We start from the raw sequence: 18,981 nt of genomic DNA, 5'->3' as shown, positions 1-18,981 counted from the left end.
TTTAAAAACAATCTATTTTAAGCATAAATAACTAGGCTAAAATCTTAACTGTATATACACACAAAGATGTGCGACGCAAAATGGAGGAAAACTATGAATGGGAATGGGGAAATGCATGATTGAGTAATTAGCAGCCAAAGTTTATGACAACTAAATAATTTTACGGAGTCATGTAGTGTCTTAGAAAATGAACAAATGAGAGCGATATATAGCAAAGATCAACTATCTTACTATTACTAATTGAAGATTCCTTTTGAAAACTTCCAAATGAAGCCATATAGGAATATTAGGTGGACACTATAGATAAAGAAAAGAAATTCTAGAATTTTTTTGAAAAATGCAAAATATCTAGCCATCAATACGGTAGGCTAATCATCGTAACCATTGGATTCATTAGCTTTTAAAAAATCACCCACCTATCCTATTATGAAAATAGCTTAAAGTACTTCCTAAATTTATATCTAAATTACCCACCTCCACCATTATATAAAATAAACTAAAGTACCCCTCATCTTCATCTAAATTACTAACTTATGTTATTATAAAAAATAATTCAAAATAACCCTCTAAATTGCATCTAAATTGGCCACCACTAGCATTAATATAAAATTTAAATTAATCCCTTAAAGTTACATCAAAATTACACACATACATCATTATTAAAAATAATATGAGATAATCCTAAAATTAAATCCAAATCATCTTCACTAAAAATATACCCAAAAGTACACCAATATAATTTTAAAATATTTATTTCTTATATTATTGGTTAGAAAATAATAATAAAGGTAAATACACATGAAGTGGGTCACCATCTATAAATATATAGAGTAAGTGATGAGAATATCAATTTCCATGTTAAAAATGCAGCTTAAATTTAATATCTATTACACAAATTCAAGTGCATACCCGCGATGCAAAGTGAAAAAAAGAAAGATTATAAATATGGATGAAAGTGTTATGAAGTAATTACTAACTAAAATTTATCAGAATTGTATGAAGATAATAAGTATATATATATCTATATAAGTATTGTGGTAGAATATTTAACAAACGAGACAATGTTTAAGGTAAAAGTTTTAATTTTAAGCTATATACCCTCATTTTTTTAATTGGAGACTTCGTATTGGAGAGACCCCAAGGGAAAAAGATACATCCTAGAAATTATCACAAAAATCATAAACATCCGGTATCAATCATGTAGTCCCTAATAATCATAGTCATTGGTCTATTATATTTTTAAAAGTTACCTATGACTATCATTATAAAAATATTGTAAAATAAACTTCTAACTTATATCTAAATTACTCACCTATGAAAATAATTTAAAGTAACACCATAATTTTCATCTAAAATTTCACCCATGCATGTCATTATAAAAAATAACTTAAAATATCATTCTAAACTCATATCTAAATTACCACGTATGTTATTATTAAAAATAACCTAAAGCAAACACCTAATGTTAATATAATTATCTGAATGTTCATTACAAAGAATGTCCAAAGTAAACCAATGTATGATTCTAATTTCTAAATGAAAGAGTCGTAGATAAAAAAATTTGAATATTAGCTAGCGGTCTAACTTTTAAACAACTTTATAATACAAAATAGCTCTTAAAACTATTAATCCGTGCGGGAGCATGGGTTGATGGACTAGTTTTGAATAATTGTGGGTTTCAAATTTCTCCATGAACTTTCTACTGGTGATGTCCCTTTTAAAATGCTCGTGTCTCTAGAAATTGATAGCCAAGGAGAACATTGTCGATCAACGTGACTCAAGGAGCATAATTTGATGGATTTTCTTGCTATGCATTTTAGAGACTACAAGTTCGTACAGTCATTTTAGATCTACTTGTTTAATACTGGAGATGAGATAGAACAGGAACAAGATTTTATCAAAAAGGATAAAATTCGACCTACTATATTTACATGGTGGATATATACAACCAAGATTTACAAAGAGTTTTTGACTCAAATCCTCAATAAACAGAAGCTCAAAAACACGAGAAAGAAAACTCTAAGACAAAAGATAGACAACTAAAAGACTAAGTTTCAATCTTTTTCTTCATCCATATTTCAACCTTGCATTGTCTTTATGCAGCAGCAATCCATCACATCTCTCGTATACTTAGAAACTTGATGTTGGACTCATCCTGCCAAACCTTGTCGCGCAGAAATCATAGAAACAGACTCTGCCTAGATAAATGATGGGCCAGAGGACCTCCAATGTGACGCCTCCTAGGAGAACACGACGTCGAAGACACCGTCGCCGCCCATCCAGTGAGCTGGATTACAGTTTTCCCCAAAGGACCATCTTGCATAAAGAACCACAACAAACACCTCAAGGGAGGAAAACGATGCCCAAATGACGCCGCCGTTGCTGACACCGACATAACAGTCGAGTAGGATTTTTGCCCAAAACTCCTACACAACCACATCATTACCATAGTAAGAAATCTATCGACCACGACACCACCGCGAGAAGGGAGAACGTGGGAAGGTTAGTGCCATGCGGAAATAGCCAACACTGCCCGCCACCCGCTATCACCGTTAACCATTTGAAACAAGTTGCCCACAGCCGAGGAGCACCGCACTAGCACCACCATCGGCAACAGCCGCCATGCTCCAGCGGGCCTCCTAGCGCCGGTGTTGTGCCCAGCGCCGCCCACCTCCATGCCGAGGCCTTGGAGCCCGACCGACGACCAGCGCTACTCCTAGCCGAAATCATCGCCGCGGTTGCAGATCCGCGAATGGGGGCATTGGATCCGACCTTGAGGATGGCGGATTCGGGCGCCAAAGACCGGAGCAACCCATCTGCGCTCGAGGACGAAGCCGCGCCACTCACTTTACATGTCGTCGTCGAGCCCAAAATGTCCTGCCGCTACCCTCCTAGCGGGTGCCGAGCTTCCGGCCTCCCGCTTGGGCGACGGCTAGGAGCGGAGGAGGGGGAGGTTTGCCTGGCGGCGGCAATGCAGTGAGGCTCCCCTGTGTCGCCTGCGGGAGCGACACGGGGGACGAAGCCAAAACCGTTTAGTCTTCTGCAGAGAGCGACTCAGTTCTAGTATGGGGGTGTTTGGATACAAGGTGCTAAACTTTAGCATGGTCCCATCGAATGTTCGGATGCTAATTAGGAGGACTAAACATGAGATAATTACAAAACTAATTGCACAGATGGAGTCTAATTCGCGAGACGAATCTATTAAGCCTAATTAGTCCATCATTAGCAAATAGTTACTGTAGCACCACATTGTCAAATCATGGACTAATTAGGCTTAATAGATTCGTCTCGCAAATTAGACTCCACCTGTGCAATTAGTTTTATAATTAAACTATATTTAATACTCATAATTAGTATCAAACATCCAATATGACAGGTGCTAAAGTTTAGCAGGGGGTGTCCAAACACCCCCTATATCTTAGCAGGGAAACAAGATGGCGCGGTACCTCCATGTCTCATCGTTTTCTTCCTTCTTTTTTAAAGAGAGTTCAACAACAAAATTAGAGCAACTCCAAGAGTACTCCAAAAAATTCTTCCCCAAAACTATTTATTGGGGGTTCTTCCAAAAAAAATTTCCTCAAAAACATATCAATCCACAGCAGATCGCTAATAAATAGCCCCAATATTTTAAAACAGGCCACGTCATCGTATTGGGCCCATCGGAAGGGACGCGCGAGCGTGCGGGAATCAGGATTGGGGGAGGAATGCCAACGCTAAAATATACGCGGTGGTAGGCTGTTTTTTAGCGTTGCTAAAAAATTGGGGAAGGTTTGGGTGGACTGTTGGAGTTCGTTTTTTCTCTTTTTTTCTTAAAATAAAGTATTGGAGGTAAGATTAGCAGCATCTTGAAGTTGCTCACAACTTAGGAAACTGGAAAAAAGGAAAAGAAAAGACAAACAGAAGACAACAGCAACAAGGAAAGAAGGAAAGGAAATAGTGAAAAGAAAGAGAGGGACTGATAGCATCTACGGGAACAGTCGGGGCTCTAACTAGATACGTCGCCGTAGCGCCTGAACCTGAAGGAGGTCTCATCGTTTCATATCGCATTCCCACGTATTCATGCTTTTCAGTTCCTAGAGGATCATAGGCAGAGCATGATAGCCGGCAAAGTTTGTTGACATTTATCGCGCGGCAGATCACCCATTCCCATCCCTTCAAGGCTTCAACACGAAAGCAGAAATCTGTTTCATCGCATCCAGAGATCTGAACACACACGCCATGGCCATTGCTGCCGTTAAGGTTTACGGCGCTCATCCCTCGTCACGCTCGAAACCGTCTAACCAAGAACTCAGGCTAGGCACGCACGCGCATCGCCTATGGGGTATGGGCCTATCAGCAGGCCATCCGCCTCCTCCGGCGCGCTGCTAGCTCGTCACAGTAGAGGCATTCATCGCTCCAACGGCGAGTACACTCCTGCTGCCACAACGAACACGAGTACACGACACTCAGTCACTGACACTGTCACTGGGGAGTCCTGCAGCTCAGCAGGTTAAACTGTTCAGTTATGGAACATCATTACAGTAGTGTCACCTACACATCGCTTTCGGCTAGTAAATGAGAGTACATGGGGGGTGAGCCTGTGAGGGACCCTGTGGCCTGTGCAGCTTCCAGTATACCAGTAAAACGCCAGGCATCCATTGATGGGCGCCATAAGTACGGTGCTCGCCTCTGAAAAACGGCCGGCACGGCCAGCGCCACCGCAGCGCACGGCGGGGGAGAAAAAACAAACTGCCGATGGGAAGGGCGTGGCCCCCCGTCCCCGAGTCACAGAGGCGCCAGTGGAGTGGCACCTTAAATGCCATGCTGGATCTGGGGTTCTAGAACCACCGGCGGGCCGGCGGCAGAGGACTGGAGCACGGCGAGACGCTCCAAATCGACCTACCGGCCGGTACCGGTCTGCCGCCGGTGGCGCGAAGCCTACGCCATTGCCATGATCGATCTCTCGCCCCGTGACGCTGTACTACGTTCGTGGACTGATTGAAACGCCATGGCCGTTGCACGTGAGCGTGGCCCGGAGTTAACTGCGGCGCCGGTTACGGCGTGCGTGCCTTGCCTGTAGGCTGTAGGCTCGGCGAGACAATGCGAGCCGATGGCTCCGGGCACTCGGGGCACTAACCGCCCGATGGTTACGGATCACTGGTGGCCAGTGCGGCCGCCACCCCACTTCCGCAACGGCGACGGGCCCGCCGGCGCATTGACCGAGCCGTCGCGCCGGTGTGAGAGGCGGACACATGACACGTCCGCCACGCCGGCATCGTCACGCCCGCGCACGCCACCGGTCGCGTCTCGCCGAAGCCCCCCGCACCACCGGGCACTTTAGTGCGCGCGCTCGCGGCCCCATCGCGCCGGCTGCATCGCTGGCTCGGTGTATATAAGCGCGGCTCGCTCCCCGGGCAGGGCAGTATCTGGCGCAGCACAGTGCGGGGTCACTCACTCTCCGATGCCACTGCGCTCCATGGCCATGGCGTCCCCTGTCCTGCTCGTGGCCGCGCTGTGCGCGCTGTTTTCAGCAGCAGCAGGGGTGGCCAGGGGAGGAGAAGCCGAGGTGGGGGCGGCGGCATTCCGCAGCCGGGCCACGGACCCCAACATGGAGGTGAAGTTCGACTTCTCGCCGTTCCTGATCCAGTACAAGAGCGGCCGCGTGCAGCGGTTCATGGGCACGACGTTCGTCCCGCCGTCGCTGGACGCGCGCACGGGCGTCGCGTCCAAGGACGTGGTCCTGGACCAGGCCACCGGGCTCAGGGCGCGGGTGTACCGGCCGAGCCGCCGCGCCGTCGTCGGAGGGGGCGGCGGCAGGCTCCCCGTGCTCGTCTACTTCCACGGCGGCGCGTTCGTGGTCGAGTCGGCGTTCGACCCCGTCTACCACGGCTACCTCAACGCGCTGACGGCCAAGGCGAACGTCGTCGCGGTGTCGGTCAACTACCGCCTCGCGCCGGAGCACCCGCTCCCGGCGGCGTACGACGACGCGTGGACGGCGCTGGCGTGGGTGTTCGAGAACGCGCGGAACGGGGGGGAGCCCTGGCTCGCGAAGCACGGCGACGCCTCCCGCCTGTTCCTCGCCGGCGACAGCGCCGGCGGCAACATCGCGCATAACCTGGCGATGCGCGCCGGCCAGCAGGGTGGATCCGGCGGCGGCGCGGCGGGGGCGGCGATCAGGGGAGTGGCGCTGCTGGACCCCTACTTCCTGGGCCGGTACGTGTCCCCGGGCGCGGAGCGGGCGTGGTGGTTCATCTGCGCGGGGCGGTACGGGACGGGCCACCCCTACGTGAACCCGGCGGCGATCCCGGCGTGGGCGTGGCGGGCGCTCCCACCGGCGCGCGTGCTGATGACGGTGTCGGACCAGGACCGGCTGGGCCCGTTCCAGCGCGCGTACGTGGACGCGCTCCGGGCCAGCGGGTGGGGCGGGCGGGCGCGGCTCTACGTCACGCCCGGCGAGGGCCACTGCTACTTCCTCAACAACGTCGCCTCGCCCAAGGCCGCCGCGCACATGGCCACGCTCGCCGCCTTCATCAACGGTAGCTGAGTAGCTGACCGGCCGGCTCCCGTCGGCGGCGTGGTGGTGGTACTCCGATCGATCAGAGACCTGTAGCTATCACTGGTGACAGCCATACACATAGCATAAACGTACGTATAGTCGTATACTACTGTATTTTGTCAGTGCCCGATGAGTGATGAATGACCAGAGCCATGTACTGCGTGCTTGTCTTTTTTTTTTCTTTTTTGCTCACTTGTGACTTGTTTACTGCGGCGGCCGGGGAATGTACACGTCGGTTTCACCTGATCTTTGGAAACGGAAAGCCGGAAAAGGCACTGCGTACATAAATGGCGAGGGGACCGTTGGCTCGTGCTGCATCAAAGACTTGCTCGAACTACTCGCAAAAAAAAAAAAAGACTTGCTCGAACTAGTAAAGGCAATGGTACCCTGTTGAGGCTGGCGGCAGTTACTCCGGCCGTCCGGTGAGCGGCACCGAATCCACTCGGCCACTCCCGTCATCTGCATCTCGGTTCGCGCCGGCCGGTCCTGCTTGAGGTGTGCCTTGACCACTCGATCCGCGGCAGAAATGATGCGCCAACGGCCGGCGAACGCAGCCTCCAACCCCCCTATCAACGCCGCCTTTCGGCCTGATGTCCCGGCCGGTCCAGCGGCGGAGGCGAGGAGAGCCGTGACTCACCTGCGCGTGCGTGCTCGGCAGCATGCATTAGGGATTGGACGATGGGACATGAGAGCACACTTGATTGTAGTAGTGCTGCGTAGACTTTGGGCCTGTGGGTCGCCAAAAGCTGGGCGCGCTGTCGAGGCCTGTGGATTATGGACCATCGAATGTGTGTCACGCCCTGCATTTCGGACACCAGTATCCTATTGCTCGTGGTCGCGGCCGGGAAAAAAAATATTGCAGGCGTGTTGTTGTAGGGGTGTAGGCGTGTCATGATCGATCTCTTCTTCTGTATTATAAAAGGTGCCGGCTTTTATCTCGATCGAATGGCACGCACTCGTAGGCTATTCATACGGCTTTGAACCGAGGTCGCCGCACTGGCTCGAGCCCTGCCGTGGTTTGTGGACGTCGCGCTCGCTCTCTAGTGCGAACTTTGTTTGCCACAACTGAACGGATCGTCGTGCTCGCGCCGTTGACGATACGCATTGCCCCTAGTGCCATGACTCCTCCTGATCTTGTTTATCTCATGCGTATTACTGGTGGGAAACATGGAGTGGAACAGTAGAAGCGCAAGTTGAAGTAAAACTGTAGGAAATGTCGTCGCCGGAGACAAAAATTGTCAAGTTGCTGCCACCATGGAAGGCACCTCTCACAAGTCACAGGAGACGAGGCCTCAACGGTTATGGCCTGGCGGGCTTCGCCTCGGCCCCCACCTTCTTGGCAACGCGTTGTCATCCTCCCTACAGAAGCTCGTGACATTCTGGATGCTTCCAAATGTGTGGTTCTTTTCGTGAGCTTGGCGTTTTTGTTCATATGTGATGCGTGATTGGTTGATGATTGCGTACCGAATCCGAAGCAGGCAGGCGAAGCAGTTGCCGCACAGGCCAGAGGCCACAGCTCGTGGCGCACGCTGGACCAGCGGATGAAATTTTTACTGCATAAAGGCAGGGGTCTCGGCTCCGCAGACCGCAAGCAACTGCGCTCACGCTCCGCAGTGAGTAGGCCGCTCCATTTGACTCCGTCGCCGCCTTGCCCAATCCGGCCATGGATCCGGACGCCGAGGTCGACTTCGACTTCTCGCCGCTCCTCATCCGCTACAAGAGCGGCCGCGTGCGCCGTCTCATGGGCACGTCCAGGGTCGACGCCGGCGCGGACGCCGCCACGGGAGTCACCTCCAGGGACGTCGCCATCGACGCCGGCGCCGCCGGCCTCGCCGCGCGGCTCTACGTCCCAAGCGACGTCCTGGGCAGGCCCGAGGAGAAGCTGCCCGTCCTCATCTACTTCCATGGCGGCGCCTTCGCCGTGCACTCGGCCTTCTCCGGCGCGCACTTCCCGTTCCTCAACGCGCTCGTCTCCGCTGCCCGCGTGGTGGCCGTGTCCGTCGACTACCGCCTCGCGCCCGAGCACCCGTTGCCCGCCGCCTACGACGACGCCTGGGCCGCGCTCGGCTGGGCCGTGGCGAGCTGCGCCGCCGCCGCCGGGTCCGGGCCGGGAGACCCGTGGCTGTCCGCGCACGGAGACGCCGCGCGCCTCTTCGTCGCCGGCGACAGTGCCGGCGCCAACATCGCGCACAACGTAACGCTCAGGGCAGGCGGCAGCGGCCTCCCCGGCGGGGCGCGGATCGAGGGGATGGTGCTGCTGCACCCGTACTTCCGCGGCGAGGAGCTCTTGTCGTCGGAGGGCACGGACCCCAAGTTCCTGCAGAGGGCGGAGCGGTTGTGGGGGTTCGTTAGCGGCGGGCGGTACGGGCTCGACCACCCGTTCATCAATCCGCCGGCGATGCCGGCGGCGGAGTGGGCGAAGCTCGGCTGCCGGCGTGCGCTGGTGACCGTGGCCGGGTTCGACACGCTGAGGGACAGAGGCCGGCGGTACGTCGAGGCGCTGAGGGGCAGCGCGTGGGCAGGGGAGGAGGCCGTGCTGTACGAGACGGAAGGCGAGGGGCACGTCTACTTCATCGACAAATTCGGCGGCGGCGGTGAGAAGGCGAAGCAGGAGATGGCGGCCGTCGTGTCGTTCATCAAGCGACAGAGCTAGGCAGGGTCCATCTGCGTCGTTCATCGAGCAATGTCTTTGCTGCTGAGAGCTCTGAAGTCTGAACCCTTGTGGAATGCAGGATTGAGACATCCTTTGCTCATACCTATATTTTACCTGTGTGCTCTGAATAATTCCATGCCCATTTGGCGCGCTAAAAACCATTTAGAGTGGCACAAACGTGTTTGGCTGAGTCATCGATTGTGCTTTCTTTTTTCTTTTTCTTTCTTTATCTATGGCGCCTGGCTGGAAGTGCAAATGGAGTGTGTATCTGATCTTCCGCTCAGAGAATGAGGACATCGAAATGGGTTAATGGGTTGGTGTGCAATTATTCAAAAAAAAAAAAGGTTGGTGTGTGGTGAACTGGCAAAGCATTGGTGTTACTGTCGTAGTCTGCCGGTGGACCATCAGCCGTCCACTACAGTTACAGGCGTACAACAGCCTACCATCTGGTTAAATTACCAGGCAATCATTGGACAAAGTCAAATAGTGGAAACTGGAAAGATGCAGAATATGCAGTCATGCAACTGCAACACCTGAAAACCACTATGAACACCACGATCCTTTCTATCTGACGGGGACCCTGAAATAGTTCAACTGGGCCTTCTGAAGCCAAGCATAACATGAGCAAATTCAATTCTGCACTCCACAAGGATCTAAAGCTTAGCATCACAGCCCGAGGAGCGCCGAGATGGACGGCCGAGCCTAGCTTCGGCGCCTGACGGCGCCACTAAGGACGCGACGGCCGCAATCATGTCCTCCTTCGCCCTGTCTCTCCCGTCGGACTTACGGAGGAAGAAGACGTGCCCCTCACATGGGTCTCGTACAGCACGGCTTCCTCCCCTTGCCACGCGCCACCCCGCAGGGCCTCCACGTACCGCCGGCCTCTGTCGCCCATCGAGTCCAGCTCGGCCACGGCAACCAGCGCCCGCCGGCAGCCGAGCGCCGCCCACTCCGCCGCCGGCATCGCCCGCGGGTTGAGGAACGGGTGGTCGAACCCGTACCTCCCCGCGCACACGAAGGCCCACCACTGTTCCGCCCTCTCCCTCTCCGGCGACCGGGGGTCCGTTCCCTCCGACGGCACGAGCTCCCTGCCGCGGAAGTAGGGGTGCAGGAGCGCGATCCCCTCGATCCGCGCTACGCCGGGCAGGAGCACTCCTGACTGCTTGTCTCCACCCTTCTAAAATTTAATTCCTAAAAAGTGATTAAAAAGTGACTAAAGAGCCAAACACTATGACTAAAAGTGACTGAAAACTTCTAGGAGACTTCAATTTCTTTAGGAGCTCCACCCCTTCTAAAATATCCTAAAGCCCATCCTGTACCCCCACTACCCTCATTTATTGCCCCCCTCTCTCTCTCACCCTCCCTCCCACCTAGACCTCCTTCCCGCCGCCCGCCGCCGCCGCACGGCAACCCCACCCCCCGCCGCCCCCGCTTCCTTGCGCCACCACACGAGCCGGTCAGGCGCTCCCCCGCTGGATCCCCGCCGCCGTCGGATCCGAGCGAGGGAGGACCGGGAGGGGGACGACGGTGCCGGGGAAGAAGATGAGGGGAGGGGCGTGGCGGCCTGTCGTTGTCAAGATTTGCGGATCAAGACTTAGACTAGTAAATTTCTTTTATGCGTGTAAGGCTTCGGATGGTGGCATGGGAGACACGGGGTTAGACTGGTTCGGGCAAAAGAGGCCCTACGTCCAGTATCGAGGATGCTCGTGTTGCCCACGCGGGGTTCTGTAGTAGGGGTTACAGGTGAACGAGAGAGGGGTTTGATCCCAGGTCTCTTGAAGGCACTTGTGCTCTAAGGGGATGCGAGAATGTGCTGTTGGCTTGAGGGGGAAGAATCCCCCCTGTCTCTGGCCCCCGATGCCCCTTTTATATCGTAAGGGGACTGCCGGGGTTACAGGTGAGACCGGGTGATGAGAGCAGTAAAGAGTTTAAACGTAGTATGGTAAAAATACAACACGAAGGGAGGAATCAAGTTCCTAGGTGCCCGGCGTCCTCGCCGGCCTTCGGCGTCTGCCGGCGCGTATGCTGGAGGAGGAGGGTGGCCGTGCGCCAACTGTCGTCGCGCCCTGCAGATAGCCTCTTCGGTGTCTGTAGCCGCCGGGTCATGATGAGGGCGTTTCGTCGCCACTCTGGTGTCCGTTGGGAGGGGCGGCGGATGCCGCCGTCCTGCTGATGGCTCGCGGAGAGCGGGCGTCACATCCTTGCTACCGGGCGCGCGGAGCCCGAGAACGGGCGAGTCTTCCCTCTGCTCCGGGCGGCGCAGGCCATGAGTACCCTGCGGCGAATGGAAGGAAGCCGCCGGTACTGTAGCTTGTACAGTGTGGTCGTGCATGGGTACTTGCAGCGGGTTGCGTGAGGAGCGCGGTCATCCTTCTTCCTGCCAGACCTGCGGTGCATTTATGACGAGGTCGACAAGGGGGATCCACGGGATCGTTACCCTGATCATCCGGTCCGCGCCCGAGGGGGATATCCGTCTTGTGGTCCCCAGTGAGTCCGACCCCCGTGCCCAGGGTCGGGTGAGGCGGGACCTTGTGGCGAGGGGTCGGGCGCTCCCGACCCCGGGACCGTGGTCGGACGAGGCGGAGCCTTGCGGCGAGGGGTCGGACGCTCCCGACCCCGGGACCGCGGTCGGGCGAGGTAGAGTCCCACTCATGTTAGGCTTGACGGCGATTTCGTTATCCCGGGTTGGCCTGGGCCTTCATGATCGTTGCTTTAAGCGGTATTTAGGAGATCGTTAATATTTCCCCCCAACACGGCCGGGATTCGAGGGGAGGGGGCGGCGCCGGCGGGCGGACCAAGCGCCAGCGGAGGGGCAGTGCGGGGTCGGCAACGGGCGAGCCAAGCGCCGGTGGAGGGCGGTGCGGGGCTGGCGACGGGCGGGCCAAGCGCCGGCGGAGGGGCGGTGCGGGGCCGAAGTACGTGCCAACAGCAGGGGCATGCAGGGGCACGGGGGAAGGGCATCTTGGGTAGTTTACCACTTCATTAATTGCCTTTAGTCACTTTTAGGAGGTGGAACCAAACATACTTTTAGGAGGTGCCTAAAAACTGCCTAAAAGTTAAGTAACTAAAACTTTAGGAGGGTGGAAACAAACACGCCCATAGTCCACACCCAAATTCATACCCAAGCTACTTGGGTATGGTATGGGCAAAAATATTTTACACACCTAGATTTGGGTACGGGGAGGGTAGTACCCATTTCAAATTTGGGCCTTGTTTAGTTCCTAAATTGGGAGTGGCAAAGTTTGCATTTTGCCATAAATGTACAATTGTAGCATTTCATTTGTATTTGTAAATTATTGTCCAAACATTAACTAATTAGGCTCAAAAGATTCGTCTCGCAAAGTACAACAAAACTGTGCAATTAGTTTTTAATTTCGTCTACATTTAGTACTCCATGCATGTACCGCAAGTTTGATGTGATGGGAAATCTTCTTTTTGCATAGTGCCAAAGTTGGAAAAAAAAGGTAACTCAAGGCCTTGGATAATGCCCTCCTAGTTTGGATAATAATACAGTAATACTCACCTGTTCACAGCTGCGGCTCACCATTGACGTTGTGTTCCCCTTCCCGTGAACCAGAGAACCACGGAGAGTGCTGCTGGCCTGCCGTCGAACACTCGCAGAGGATGAGCGCTAGCAGGAGCAGGACTCGCCTGTCATTCGTCGCATGGGGGCACGCTGCATCCGCAAGCAAAATTCATTGTTGCGTCACGGCCTCCTTGCTCGGCGCAGGACTGCTGCATGCCTGCATCTGCGGGAGAAGGTCGTCGAGCTCCTCGTCCATGGGGGCAACGCCGGCGAGAGCAGTAGAGAATTAGAGATAAGGCTTCGCGAAGACGCATCAGCAGAGCCGCAGCGCACGACGCGTTTAGGGCATCACAGCTAGCGCAGCTGCATATTGCAGAGATGCGGAGGACATAGATGGCGCCGCCGGTGAGCGGCGAGCAGTGCCTAATTCTTACCCAGATTATCCAATTATCCGATGATTATGGGCAAATGAATATGGATAAATTAGGGGAGGGTATAGAATGGGGATTGCATCTTTGTGTACGGGTGTGAGCAAGCGCGGGTGCATCCGCACCCCTAATATTAGTATGATCTTTATTGAAATGTAGGTCATTTTAATTTTATCCTATACTAAACCTCTTTACATTTAATTAAATTTATAAAATATATAACATATAAAATATTGAATAATGTACTATCAAATTATCTCTCGGTGTGCATTTAATTAAACTAATTTGATGTTGCAGATGTTGATATATTTTTCTGCAAATTTAGTCAAAATGAGAAGTTTTAAATGAACTAATGATTATGACAAAACTAAAACTCCTAAATTTTAAATGAATGAAGTATCTAATTTTGCACTTAGCACATGCCCCCTAATTTCTCAGGCAGGGCCTGAATCCAAGCATAATATTTTTTGAACATAATACGAACATATTCAATCTGCAGTTTTCCACGAGGATCTAAAGCTTAGCATCAGAAGAACCCAAGGAGCGCACATATGGACTGAACCTAGTTTCAGCGCCTCACGACGCCATGAAGGACGCAACGGCCGCTATCATGTCCTTCTTCGCCTTGTCGCTGCCGTTGGATTTACGGAGGAAGAAGACGTGCCTCTCGCCTTGATCCTCGCACAGAGCCGCTTCGTCCCCTGCCCAGGCGCTGGCCCTCAGCGCATCCACGTACCTCCGCCCACAGTCCCTCATCTTGTCCAGCTCGGCCACGGTCACCAGCGCCCGCCGGCAGCCGAGTGCCGCCCACTCCACCGCCGCCATCGCCAGCGGGTTGACGAACGGGTGGTCGATCCCGTACCTCCCCGCGCACACGAAGGCCCACCACCGCTCCGCCCTCTCCAACGACCGGGACTCCGCGCGCTCCGACGGCACGAGCTCCTTGCCGCGGAAGTACGGGTGCAGGAGCACCATTCCCTCGATCCGCGCGCCGCCGGGGAGGCCGCCGCTCCTGCCCGCCCTCATCGCCACGTTGTGCGCGATGTTGCCGCCGGTGCTGTCGCCCGCGACGAAGAGGCGGCGGGGTCGCCGTGCTCGGCCAGCCACGGCTCTTCCTGCTGCCCGGACCCTGCGGCGGCGCAGCTCGCCACGGCCCGCGGAGCGCGGCCCAGGCGTCGTCGTAGGCGGCGGGCAGCGGGTGCTTGGGCGCGAGGCGGAAGCGGAACTCGACGGACACGGCCACGGCGGGCGCCGCGGAGACGAGCGCGTTGAGGAAGCGGAAGTGCGCGCCGGAGAAAGCCGAGTGGACCAAGAAGGCGCCGCCGTGGAAGTAGACGAGGAGGGGCAGCCTTGTGGACGTGCCGAGGACGCCGCTGGGATTTAGTGCATCAAATTTTTTTCCAACTCCCGTGGTCCGTCTAGGGCTGCTAGCTGCTCGTCGTGTCCTATGACGCGTCAAGATGAGTTCATTCAAACTTCAAAGAGTATACTGGTTGTCCCGGTAATCTTTTTTTATACCCGTTGCTAAATGGTTGTTCACTTGTTCCCTAGTCTACCTACTGTACATGCTGTTGCTGAATCCATGAGATCATGGCTGCCTGACATAGTCTTGTAGTAGCCACTCGCTATCAGAAGGGAGGGATAATTTTATCTGGGACTTGTATAGATATGATAAATTTATTGTTCAAACTATATATCAATATATCAATCATTAACCAGGGTACTCTTTTTATCGATAATTTATAGATAATTTATATGGAAGTTAAAGATCTCTCTAAAATAAAGATCTTCCTTTGTTACCTCCAATGGAACGTTATCGTAAGAAAGGATAAGTGTTTGGGAGATAGGGGCTAAACTTTAGCCCCTGTCACATCGGATGTTTGGACACTAATTAGAAGTATTAGATATAGGCTAATTACAAAACTAATTGCACAACCCCTAGGCTAAATCGTGAGACAAATCTATTAAGCATAATTAATCCATGATTTGACAATGTGGTGCTACAGTAACCATTCGCTAATGATGGATTAATTAGGCTTAATAGATCCGTCTCGCGATTTAGCCTAGGGATTCTGCTATTAGTTTTGTAATTAGCTCATATTTAGTCCTCCTAATTAGCATCCGAACATTCGATGTAACAGGGCTAAAGTTTAGCCCCTGTCTCCCAAACACCCCTTAGCTAAGAGGAATTGGACTAAGAGTAAAAAATGTTGTTTATGTGATTGTAATTGTTGGGGGGAAATATTAACGACCTCCTTATGCCCCTTAGACAACAATCATAAAGGCCCGGGCCCACCTACGGCAATAGCGATCCCCGCCGACCCAGCATGGGCGAGAAGCATTCCACTCTGCCTCGCCTAACCTAAGATCCCGGGGTCGGATGCGCCCGACCCCTCGCTGGCGAAACTCCACCTCGCCCGACCCACGATCCCAGGGTCGGATGCGCCCGACCCCTCGCCGCAAGGCTCCGCCTCGCCCGACCCCGGGCGTAGGGGGTCAGACTCATCCGGGCTCACAAGACAAGGGTCCGCCTCGGGCGCAGACCAGCAGACGAGGGCGAGGATCTAATGGGCCCCCACCAATCTCGCCATAAATGCGCCGCGGCTTTGGCGTGCCGAAAGGCGCCCGCGCTCCTTGACGTGACCCACCACAAGTACCCGGGCGGAACATTGTAGCCACGACCGCACAGGCTACAGCGACAACGACAGGAGCGCTGCCCGTTCTCGCGTTCAGCCTGTCCGGCGATAGGAACGTGACCTCCGTGTTCCGCGGGCGATACGCAGGACTACAGGGGTCAGCCGTCCCTCACGACGCGCACAGTTGTGGCGGCCGGGCATCATCATCATGCCGGGCGGCGACGGTCGACCGGGGAATCGCCGACAGGATCCAACGGCAGCCCCCCCCCCTCTGGCAGCCATGCTGACAGGAGACAAAGGTCGGAGACGAAGGCGGCGACCTGGGAACTCGGTTCTTGTCCCCATATTTTACCTTACTTAGCTTATCTCTCTTACTTCTCCACACGCCTGGCTCACTGTAACTCCTGTGTTCCCCTTGCGCTATAAAAGGAGAACCAGGGGCCCCGAGACCAGGAGGACTCTCGAGCCAACAGAACCCACACACTCTCCTCACTAGCATCAGTGCACACCCAAGAGACTTGGGACCAGCTCCCTCTCTCGCCTGTTTGTAACCCCTACTACAGACCCCGCGTGAGTAACACGAGCAGCTCCTCATACTGGACGTAGGGCTATTCCTGCCCGAACCAGTCTAACCCCGTGTCCTCTCACGCCACCATCCGAAGCCTTACGCACATAAAAGAAACTTACTTGCCGTAGTCTTGATCCGCTAATCTTGACAACGACAGTAATAAAACAATTAACCATCTATTTTTTAACTGTCAACATGCTAAGATAATAGCATGATAATTTGGAGAGTTGTAACTGTAGCTACTGGGTTAACTCCACCAAGATTAATGGAGTATATGTTTTGAAATTGGTTAACAGGCATGAGCAAAAAAGATAGAAATTTAATTTTTGTTAAGGTTGCAGCTCTTATATGGGCAATTTGGTGTATGCGTAATGATACGATCTTTGAAAAGAAACAATTTACCTCTTTTATGCAGGTTATTTTTAGGATCATATTAGTTGCGATATTTATCCCTATTGTAGCATGAGGAAGCAAGGAAGACTGTTTGTTTGGCAAGCAAGACGTTAGAGGTCGTCGTCCTGAATATATTTGCCAAGAATATATGAAGAAGCAATAATAGTTTTTGCTTTTGATTTAGTTTTTATCGTCTGCGTAATATTTTCTTTATTTATTTGATTAGCTGGTGAGCTGAGAATACTGTAAAATTTGGGTGTGCGCGTGATCATAACTAAGCAGTAACCGAGTAAGGAATTCAGAGTACGGATCATACGTGGACTCGTCAGTCCGTCGTCGATCGTCGCTGGCCCAATCAGCGCGGCGCCATCTCGTGTCGAGATATTCCCAAACGTCGTTGCTGCAGCGTCGCCGTGGATGCGCCCGACCGAACCTGCGAAAACAACAAAGCACGAGTCGCGCTCCGACGGGGACGTGGAGTCACACAATGCTTGCACATCACCACCAGCTGTATCCGTGGCGACCGGCGTCGCCGAGGACAACGCGCCGGCCTCGCTCCCCGGCTAATTCTTGGACGTAGCTAGCAGCGTCTAACTTCCCTTTCGCCTCAAGCCCTCAACACGTAGGGGGCGCTATCTACAAAGCCGGCAAGCTCATAGGCCTCCGTCCGACGAGGAAGTTTGCTGCTTCGTTCTCGCTTCACTCATGGCGGCGGCGGGCCGCTTCTCGTCCGCGCTGCTGCTCCTGCTCAACATGGCGGCCGCGTTGTTCGCCCCGCGCGGCGGTCTTCACCCCGCCCCAGCCTCCTTGCACGCCGACGGCGCCGAGGACGACGGGGACGTGGACTTCTTCTTCTTCCCGTTCCTGGTCCTCTACAAGAGTGGCCGCGTGCGGCGCTTCATGGGCACGGACACCGTGCCGGCGTCCACGGACCCGGCCACCGGCGTCGCCTCCAGGGACGCGGTCGTCGACGCCGCCGCCGGCCTCGCCGTGCGCCTCTACCTGCCGCGCCTCGCCACCAACCGCACGGCGGGGACGGAGACGGACGGCGGCCAGCTGCTGCCGCTCGTCGTGTTCTTCCACGGCGGCGCGTTCGTCACGGAGTCGGCCTTCTCGCCGACGTACCACCGGTACCTGAACGCGCTGGCGTCCAGGGCCCGGGTCCTCGCCGTGTCCGTCGAGTACCGCCTCGCCCCCGAGCACCGCCTCCCGGCGGCCTACGACGACGCGTGGGCGGCGCTCCGGTGGGTGCTCGCGAGCGCGCGGCCCGGGGCGCCAGCAGCTGATCCCTGGCTGTCGCGGCACGCCGACCTCACGCGGTTGTTCCTGGTCGGCGACAGCGCCGGCGGCAACATCGCGCACAACGTGGCGATGCGCGCGGGGCGGGAGGGCGGCCTGGACGGCGGTGCCACCGCCATCCGGGGCCTCGCGCTGCTGGACCCCTACTTCTGGGGGAGGCGGCCCGTGCCGTCGGAGACGAGGGACGGCGAGACGCGGCGATGGCGCGAGCGGACGTGGGGCTTCGTGTGCGCGGGGCGCTACGGGATCGACAACCCGGTGATCAACCCGGTGGCCATGCCGCCGGAGGAGTGGCGGCGGCTCGCGAGCGCGCGCGTGCTGGTCACCGTGGCGGGGCTGGACCTGCTGGCCGCGAGGGGCCGCGCGTATGTCCACGCGCTCCGGGCCAGCGGGTGGCGCGGCGAGGCGGAGCTGTACGAGACGCCCGGCGAGTACCACGTCTACTTCCTCGACAAGCCCGGCAGCGAGAAGGCGGCCAGGGAGATGGAGGTCGTGGTGGACTTCATCAATGGCGGCCAAGGGGGCTCCACAGGTTTAAGAATGGACGCCTGAAGAACGAAGCTGCTTATTTTGAATGCTAAGAACCTAAAGCTATCCTGTATATTCCTGTAAAATTGGAACGGTTGAATTTGTGCGTCAAGCTATGGAAGGTCTAAACCTTTCACAATCAAAACTTCTAGAGAACGATGAAGGAATGCCTATGGTCGTAACAACTCTCCCAGTATAATTCCATAATAGTAAAAGGAAAAAAAGTCCAAATTCCTCGCTCGTGAAAGCCAGATAACCCCCTAAATTATGTTTTAAACTATGCTATTTGGTTCAACTTACCAAGTTGATATTTTTATTTCTTCGTACACAAGTTGAATTTTAATTTGAGACTTTGCATGGTGGCAGTGGACATCATAATCTATATTAAAAAAAATTTACAAATTTTTCATCATTA

The 18,981-nt window shown here is 54.0% G+C and overlaps 5 protein-coding genes across 5 annotated transcripts; 3 read left to right on the top strand and 2 right to left on the bottom strand.

The window, feature by feature from the left end:
- Window positions 1-5,389: 5,389 nt before the first annotated feature.
- Window positions 5,390-6,688, top strand: LOC117860073 (probable carboxylesterase 13). Its single transcript, XM_034743286.2, has one exon. The coding sequence runs from the start codon at window positions 5,441-5,443 to the stop codon at window positions 6,521-6,523; it is 1,083 nt and encodes a 360-aa protein (XP_034599177.1). The 5' UTR covers window positions 5,390-5,440; the 3' UTR covers window positions 6,524-6,688.
- A 1,263-nt stretch (window positions 6,689-7,951) lies between these two features.
- Window positions 7,952-9,498, top strand: LOC117859976 (2-hydroxyisoflavanone dehydratase). The gene has a single exon (XM_034743179.2). The coding sequence runs from the start codon at window positions 8,199-8,201 to the stop codon at window positions 9,186-9,188; it is 990 nt and encodes a 329-aa protein (XP_034599070.1). The 5' UTR covers window positions 7,952-8,198; the 3' UTR covers window positions 9,189-9,498.
- Window positions 9,499-9,654: 156 nt separating this feature from the next.
- LOC117861905 (probable carboxylesterase 2) lies at window positions 9,655-12,970 on the bottom strand. The gene is made up of 3 exons (XM_034745424.1): window positions 12,932-12,970; window positions 9,976-10,365; window positions 9,655-9,681 (listed from the first exon to the last, which is right to left on the bottom strand). The coding sequence occupies exons 1-3, from the start codon at window positions 12,968-12,970 to the stop codon at window positions 9,655-9,657; spliced, it is 456 nt and encodes a 151-aa protein (XP_034601315.1).
- A 615-nt stretch (window positions 12,971-13,585) lies between these two features.
- Window positions 13,586-14,734, bottom strand: LOC117861904 (2-hydroxyisoflavanone dehydratase). Its single transcript, XM_072294775.1, is given in 4 exon segments — window positions 13,586-14,227; window positions 14,230-14,298; window positions 14,301-14,617; window positions 14,703-14,734. Coding segments are annotated over 4 exon segments (927 nt in total). The 3' UTR covers window positions 13,586-13,718.
- Window positions 14,735-17,122: 2,388 nt separating this feature from the next.
- LOC117860168 (probable carboxylesterase 5) lies at window positions 17,123-18,806 on the top strand. Its single transcript, XM_034743409.2, has one exon. The coding sequence runs from the start codon at window positions 17,445-17,447 to the stop codon at window positions 18,588-18,590; it is 1,146 nt and encodes a 381-aa protein (XP_034599300.1). The 5' UTR covers window positions 17,123-17,444; the 3' UTR covers window positions 18,591-18,806.
- Window positions 18,807-18,981: the final 175 nt, after the last annotated feature.

This window comes from Setaria viridis, chromosome 6 (assembly GCF_005286985.2).
Source record: "Setaria viridis chromosome 6, Setaria_viridis_v4.0, whole genome shotgun sequence".
Taxonomy (NCBI): domain Eukaryota; kingdom Viridiplantae; phylum Streptophyta; class Magnoliopsida; order Poales; family Poaceae; genus Setaria; species Setaria viridis.
This window is presented reverse-complemented; position numbering and strand designations above follow the sequence as displayed.